The 8,425-nt window shown below is 49.1% G+C and overlaps 1 protein-coding gene across 1 annotated transcript in view; it reads left to right on the forward strand.

Moving 5' to 3' along the window:
• Window positions 1–572: 572 nt before the first annotated feature.
• Window positions 573–8,425, forward strand: part of tma7 (translation machinery associated 7 homolog) — an 8,874-nt gene continuing 1,021 nt past the window's right edge. Inside the window, exons 1-4 of the mRNA XM_027279660.1 lie at window positions 573–787; window positions 1,044–1,099; window positions 1,195–1,282; window positions 2,372–2,416. Coding sequence (XP_027135461.1) covers window positions 772–787; window positions 1,044–1,099; window positions 1,195–1,282; window positions 2,372–2,406 — 195 coding nt within the window. The 5' untranslated portion in view covers window positions 573–771 and the 3' untranslated portion in view covers window positions 2,407–2,416. The remainder of the gene's footprint in view (window positions 788–1,043; window positions 1,100–1,194; window positions 1,283–2,371; window positions 2,417–8,425) is intronic.

Consider the following 8,425-nt stretch of genomic DNA (forward strand, 5'->3'; position numbering starts at 1 on the left):
ACTTCCCATAACTACAAATGATCCAGCTCACTAAAAAGAACCGAACTTCCCATCACTACGAATAATCCAGCTCACTAAAAAAGAACCGAACCTCCCATCAATACAGATGATCCAGCTCACTAAAAAAGAACCGAACTTCCCATCACTACAAATGATCCAGCTCACTAAAAAAGAACCGAACTCATCACTACAAATGATCCAGCTCACTTAAAAAGAACCGAACTTCTCATCGCTACTAATGATCCAGCTCACTAAAAAAGAACCGAACTTCCCATCGCTACAAATGATCCAGCTCACTAAAAAAGAAACGAACATCCCATCACTACAAATGATCCAGCTCACTAATAAAGAACCGAACTTCCCATCGCTACAAATGATCCAGCTCACTAATAAAGAACCGAACTTCCCATCACTACAAATGATCCAGCTCACTAAAAGGAACCGAACTTCCCATCACTACAAATGATCCAGCTCATTAAAAGGAACCGAACTTCCCATCACTACAAATGATCCAGCTCACAAAAAAGAACCGAACTTCCCATCATCAGTTCCGGCTGCCTGCTAACTTCAACAGTGACGTTGAGGCCACCAGTTAACACGGTCGCTCATTCGACCGAAACACTCAGGCACACCGTCATCGTTCTCCTTCCGGTCCTGTGGGTCAGTGGAGGTCCTAGCAGCGCGGATTCGAGAGTCAGCCGGCGCCTGTAACCTGGATTATTAATCCGCGTGTATTAATCTGTCTGCACTGCGCCGTGAACAACTTTAAACATGTCTGGCAGAGAAGGTGAGGCGCCGTGTTACCTGACAAAGGTCATCGTTTGGCAGCGTCACAAAACTCACCGTAACGTGGATTAGCCACACGAAGCTAACTGCTGCTAAAGAGAGCGCGAGCCTCTTTCTGTTGTTTCCGGGACATTAATGTTAAATAATAAATATATTGACACAGTGGACGAGGCCCTGCGGCTGTCCGGAGCTTTCGACTGGTCAATGATCTTCTAATATTTAGTACATTTCTAAATATTTGTTTATTTTGTCCTCAGGAGGCAAAAAGAAACCGCTGAAGGCGCCTAAGAAGCAATCCAAGGAGATGGATGAAGTAAGTCTGTCTTATTTTAATTATTATTATATTATAGCTGAGATATAACTGTTATCTTACTGTGTGTGTGTGTGTGTGTGTGTGTGTGTGTGCAGGATGAAATGGCTTTCAAGCAGAAACAGAAGGAAGACCAGAAGGCCATGGAGGCGCTGAAGGCCAAAGCTGCAGGAAAAGGACCTCTGGGTATGAACAGAAGACAGACCGCGTCTCGTACGTGGCCCTGACGGCGCCTCGTACGTGGCCCTGACGGCGTCTCGTACGTGGCCCTGACGTGGCCCTGACGGTGTCTCGTACGTGGCCCTGACGTGGCCCTGACACCGTCTTGTACGCGGCCCTGACGGCGTCTTGTACGTGGCCCTGACGGCGTCTTGTACGTGGCCCTGACGGCGCCTCGTACGTGGCCCTGACGGCGCCTCGTACGTGACCCATGTGGCCCTGACGCCGTCTCGTAGGTGGCCCTGACGCCGTCTCGTAGGTGGCCCTGACGCCGTCTCGTAGGTGGCCCTGATGTGGCCCTAGCGGCGTCTCGTATGTGGCCCTGACGCCGTCTCGTACGTGGCCCTGACTCCGTCTCGTACGTGACCCATGTGGCCCTGACGCCGTCTCGTACGTGGCCCTGACGGCGTCTCGTACGTGACCCATGTGGCCCTGACGGCGTCTCGTATGTGGCCCTGACGGCGTCTCGTACGTGACCCATGTGGCCCTGACGCCGTCTCGTACGTGGCCCTGACGCCGTCTCGTAGGTGACTGTTACAACCAGATATAGGGTATGAGGCAGTAACATAAAACCAAGGTGTTGTGGTTAACTAAACAAAGGAGTTTTCTTAAATGAAAGTTCAGATTGTTTTAACAAAAGGAGCTGAGGCAAAAAGGGAACAAAGGGCGAGCGAGAGCTAAAAGAACAACCAAATATAAGAAAAGGAGAACTCTGAACAGAGCCTGTATCATCTAACGAAAACCTCAACCAGAGATAACGTTCACATTGAGCTCACCATCCAAGACAAGCTGCCACGATGCTCTGGTTCCTGCGCTGGTCGGTGCTGCTGCTGTTTTTTATGTGACAGGAATTCATCACAAACGTCGCTGTCATTCTCAAATCTTTAACGGTCCCGTATCGAAGATGTCGGCGATAACCTCTCGCGTGCTTAAGTTTGGAAGTCTGTCAGGACATACGTGAATTAAACCAAAGAGAATATGGTAGAAATGATCTGTGTTCTATGTGAAAATAAGAATCTGATTTCAGGTGTTTGTGTTTGCTGTGTTTCGTTCCAGGCGGCGGCGGCTTGAAGAAATCAGGCAAGAAGTAAAAGTTTGAATCTGGCGACAATGTTTTGTTTCTTTGCCCCCCCCCCCCCCCCCCGGCACTAAGTCTACTCAAACCACGTCGGGCTCTTGTTCGCAGGATTCACGGTTCTGCTCACCGCTCGCGTCAGGGGCGTTTCTCAAACGTTGATCTATGTTTTCAGCCTCGAATGATTGTTCGAACGATCCTGCGTCTCCGCCCGTGAGTCACGTGACATGTACTGTTCATCTGGAGTAAATTGATTCAGTTTAAAAAGGAATCTATCATCGAGTTTACTTACTAGTGAATGTTCGCTATTCTGGGCATCCTTTATTAGTCCTGGTAGTGTTACAGTGGCATGTGAACGTCTAAGCAGCTCCTCTGAGCAGCAGGTACCAGCAAGAGATGGTGACGGGGTTGCGTTGTACTTAAACACGGGTTATTAAACAGTGTTGGTCCTGATTCTTCTCCAGCGTCCTCTGCGTCTCCTCCAGACGCTCAGACCGTCTACGACTCACACTGGTCCATCTATCTGGTTGCAGATAGTTAAATGAGCTGGACCAGCCTGTGGTTTTCAGCTTGTGGTCTGGTCTCAAAACTTCTGTCCAACCGACAACTCATCCCTCAACTCTTACCGAGTCCAGCTCAAGTGGAACCGCCTGGTGCTGGGGGGGTATCGAGAGGGACTATGTCTTTTGGCTGATGAGAGAGGAGGCTCAATGAAGGTCTAATACGGAATCGGTGGAGAACGACGAGGTACGCAAACGACGTTGTACTGAAGGTCTGAGGTATCTTGAGGTTAATGGGTAAATAAGAGTCCGAACCATGAGGTTCTGAGAGCGAGTCCGGGAGCGGTAGCGGGGAGCGATGGTTTCAGCTGACCGGAGTAGACTCATGAGACTCTTCTGGACCTTTATGGGCCGCCCAGCAGCAGACTCTTCAGCTCCTGCAGGTGAGAGAGAGTTTCAGTCTCATAGGTGCCTGACCTGAAAACTTTAAAAGAAACGAAATATCAAAAATTCAGTAACTCACATGCGGCGGGACGAGGTTGAGTTACGTCGATCCCATGACCCCGATCCAGGGGCTTACTGAGCAACGAGCGATGAGGACCAGTCTGGCTGCGCTCCGCTACTCGTACCTCTACTTCTCGGGTCTCTCTGACGACTGCGGAGATAAAGGCGAATTTCTCATCTTCACGAATATACCTCCTCGGCGTTAACTACGTACGCTTAGGTCAGAGACGAGACTCCTGCGGCCACAGGGCGATTCATGACATAAAAATCAACCAACCATGTAGATTATGAACCTGTGACGTCCGGTCCGGGCTCTTCTTTCTCCCGTACAACACTGCTAGAGTCGAACATGTCCCTGAAGTTTCTCCGAGTTTTTCTGGCTGTTTTCAACTACCGCTAGAGCCAGTTTGTGCGCCAGCGTGGCCAGCTTCCAGTGGCTGATGACCTTCCCCCCTGGACATCACTCTGTCCAGCCGGTCTCTGGAGTCGCTTCAGCCTGAACTCTGCAGCGGGCCTCCAGGCTTGGCATGGCCCGCGCCACCATCCCTCTGGCCACCCTACCGCTGCCTCAGCCTGGACAGTACCACCACCACAAGTCTGAGACTCAGGATCTTTGAGGCCGGAGAACCCAGAGTGAGTGACGTCGCTGACCTCGTCGACTTTGGTCTGGGCCACACGCGGACCTCGTTGAGCCCGCCGAACTACTCGCTACCTCTCAACACCAGTATTATTATTAACCGACGCGGTGGGCTCATGACGGCCGGACATTCTGCACCCCCACTCCCGCCCCCCACGACTCTACCTGGTACTGGAGCGGAAGAAAGCCGTGTGCCTCCGTGTAACACGACAGCAAGCTTGTCATCAACTCGGAGGATCAGATTTCTTTTTGTACCTTAAAGGGCAGCACGGCTGTGCGTCTTCCCCACCTCAGCACCCGCCCTTCCCTCAGGAGGGACGGGGTTAGTCGGGCGGGAAGGGGGGTCGGGCTGTGGACATCGCTGAGGTTCGGACTCGGAGTGTGATTCGCTGGTGCACGGGAGGCGGGACAGAGAGGGTCAGCGAGCCATGAAAAGCCCAGAGGACCGATCTGAGCTCCTCGTTACCTGACGCATTCAATGACATTACTCCTCAGAATGAAACACTTACTAATTCCCAGCAGGAAATGTTTTGTTATCGCAGCTCCAAACGGTTCAGTGAGACCGTGAGTGATCGGCAAGAAGAAACAAATGACTCTTAACACACATACACATATTATAAAACAGGTAACTAAAAACCCGTGCCAGTGAAATATGCAAACATGGCAATCTAAAACCTGGTAAAGGAGAAATTTAGTCTTTGAGGGGACTGCACGAGAAGCACACTGATTGTTAAAGTGCCGTTTGCATGTGAGGCAAGCGTTTCACATATTGCACAAAACAGTTCGCATTGGTAACTGGACCCTTGTTGGGACGGTGTGATTTGAGGGGAGTGAAGTTGTAATAGGTTAAGAACCAGACTAAAAGTTCTGGACGACACGGGCCGTACGTACCTCAGTGAGAAGAGGACTCCAGGGCTGCAGCTTGAAAACCTGTCAGAGCTTCAGATGCCAACAGAAGAAACTGTTGGGGACCGACAACCTGCGCACGACGCAGAGTGTGCAAGGTCGGTCTCATTCAGACGACGTTTTTTAAACGCCTCGGCCTGCCCAGATTATTTCAGTTCGAACTTCTCCCTCTCGCGGTTGCGTCGTGTGCCGGCGGTCAGGACTGATGAGATCAGCGTGCCAGACTGAAAAACCTTTAGATGAATTTTATTCCAGTGTCACATTTATTCTGAACTTTTGGTTTATCGTACAGTACTTTTAGAACTTTAGGCTGAGTCAATGCAGTGTACCTTTAATTAAAGGTTCTTTCATTGTTGTGTGTGTGTGTGTGTGGTGTGCTGCTGACTATTGATCTTGATCAGAACATAACACCCCAGACAATCTGTTTTGTGCAAAGAAAAGGCAATACATTAAACGACACATTAATAAAACATTAAAATTACATACTACGACACAAATATGACAGACAACTAGTGATGCAACTATTAAAATAAAGAACTTCAGTTGAAAACAAAACCGTCGACCTGTGACGCTGAACCTTGTGTCCTATTCTGAAACATGACTGCAGAGGTGTTCACCTGCATAACTAACCTACTTCTCGACTTTAATGTTACAGTGAAAACCGTAAATTACAGGTTTAAACTCACCTGGACTGGCAGGGTGCACATCACACCTTGATAGCACGTGCATGTGCTGCAGCATTGGAAGGATTTATACCAACACTAATTTAGTAATCTATTGAATACTGTACAACATGATCAGCGAATAATGATTACAGCTCACAAGGTTAACCCAGCTAGCTTTCGCGACGCTTCTAACGTCACTTAAACAGACTTCTTTCCAGCTGCTGGTTAGATAAATTTTTAATTTCATGTTGTGGTAATTAAATCAAATAGATAACAAACCGGTTTTCCTCATGTAGTCACTGCGCACGTGTCCATAACAGACGCGGTTTGTCGTGCTACGAGTTAGCTATCCCTGATGTCAAGGAACGCTGCACAGCCGGGCGGTGTTTCGGTTAACGAGCGACGTTGTAACTGGTGACCGGGAACGATAGCTGTCTCGCAATGCTGTTTTTTTCTTCGTTTGATTTTACTTCTGAAAAACGTGACCGAGTCAGTTAGTAAGCTCACAGACACATAAAAGGCCAAGTCACACATGTGCAAGTCTCAAATCTAACTTCAAGCCACAAGTACAGCAGACATGGGGGACTGTGAGCCTTAGTGACTTGGACTCGAAGTCGACCGAGTCGCTTTGTTTTTTTTTACTTCAGACTTGACTCGGACTTGGACGCGTAAGTTTAAGATCAGGACGTGGACTGAGACATGATGACGAATGGACTGAGTGTTACTCACATCATGTTTTTAGTGTGAATATAATGTATTTATTATCTTGATTATTTTTTGAATATTAATGTTGCTGATACAGTGTTTGGATGTGGGCTTGACGTAATACGTTGTCACGGTGAATTCCTTTTGTCCATCAATAAATAACGTAATAATTTAGTTATCACTTTTGTTTTTATTCCATGATGTATTTTACCTAACCATTGAGTATTTACAATACAAATTCTTTTTAACAGATGGGCACATTTGCCCAGTGCTGTGTTACACACTTCGTACTTATATATTGCCTTCACTTTATTAAAGATTCAGATTTGCAGCTAAAAGTTACAACACTAGCTAAGGTGACCTGACTTGACCAAGAAAAAAACTACTGAGATTACTTGAGGACTTGCCTACATGGTGAATTGGTCCCATCCGTTCGCAAGAGTCAGTCCCACCGTATTTTTTTCTTGGGCCAATCAAGTCACGAGTTACTCTTTGGCTATTGTTGTAAGTACTATGGGAATTCCATCACACGAAGACCCAGATCACTAAAAAAGAACCAATTTCCCCATCACTACAAATGATCCCAGCTCACTAAAAACGAACCGAAATGCCTCCCCTCAATTGATCCAGCTCATCTAAAAAGAACCGCACTTCCCCATCACTACAAATGATCCAGCTCAATAAAAAAGAACCGACACTTCACAATCATTAAACTGATCAAGTATCACTAAAAAAAGACTGAACTTCCCATCTACTCATGTTCAGGCTGCTGCACCTTCCAAACGGACGTTGAGGCCACCAGTTAAACGGTCGTCATTTCGGACGAAACACTCAGGCATCACCGTCATGTGCTCCTTCCGGCCCTGTGGGTCAGTGAATTTCCTTAGCAGCGCGGGGGGATTCGAGAAGTCAGCCGGCGCCGAACCTGGACTTTTATTAATATCGTGTGTTGTTAATCTTGTCATCCCCAACTGACGCGTGACAACTTTAAACATGGTGGCAGAGAGGTGAGGCGTCGTGCCGTACCTGACAAAGGTCATCGTTTGCAGCCGTCACACAAACTCCACCGTAACGGGATTTAGCCATCACGAAGCTAACGTGCTCAGAGAGCCGCGAGCCTTTTTCGTTGTTTCCGGGACATTAATGTTACATAATAATAATTGTCCACAGTGGGCCAGGCCTGGGCTGTCCGAGCTTTCGAACTGGTCACTGATCTTAATATTTAGTACATTCTAAAATTTGTTTATTTTGTCAGCGAGGCAAAAAGAAACCGCTGAAGGGCCTCAAAGAAGCCATCCAAGGGATGGATGTAAGTAAGTCTGTCTTATTTTAATTATATTATTTATAGCTGAGATATAACTGTTATCTTACTGTGTGTTGTTGTGTTTGTGTGTTGTGTGTGTGTGTGTGTGTTGTGTCTGCAGGATGAATGGTTTCAAGCAGAAACAGAAGGAAGACCAGAAGGCCCTGGAGGCGCTGAGGCACAGCTGCAGGAAAAGGAACTCTGGGTATGAACAGACGAAGGACCGCGTCTCGTACGTGGGTGGCTGACGGCGGCCTGCACGTGGCCCTGACGGCGTCTCGTACGTGGCCCTGACTGGGACCCTAACACGGTTTTTGTCTCGTACGTGGCTGAGATGGCACCTGTGAACACAGGTCTTGTACGTCGGGCCCCTGACGGCGTTCTGTACGTGGCCCGACGGCGTCCTTGTAAGTGGCCTGACGGCGCCCTACGTGGACCTGACGGCATCGACGTGGCCTGAAGGCGCCTTGTAGTGGCCCTGACGGAGCGTACGTGGCCCTGAATGCGGCCTCGTACCTGTGGCCCTGACGGCGCCTCGTAAGTGGCCTGACGGGCCTGTAGGGCGGTGGCGCCCATGACGTGGCCCCGACGGCGAACCTCGGTACGTTGGCCTTGACGGTGGCACCTGACGGGCCATCGTACGTGGCCTGACGTGGTGGACTTGACTGGAGCGCCTCGTACGTGGCGCCTCGAACCGATGGATGGGCCTGAGTAGCGTCTCGAGTACGTGCCCTGACGTGGCCCTGACGGCGATCGTACGCTGGCACCTGACGGCGTCCTGTACGTGGCCCTGACGGCGCCTCGCTACGGGCCCA

The sequence above is a fragment of the Larimichthys crocea genome, chromosome VI (genome assembly GCF_000972845.2).
Source record: "Larimichthys crocea isolate SSNF chromosome VI, L_crocea_2.0, whole genome shotgun sequence".
Lineage (NCBI taxonomy): Eukaryota > Metazoa > Chordata > Actinopteri > Sciaenidae > Larimichthys > Larimichthys crocea.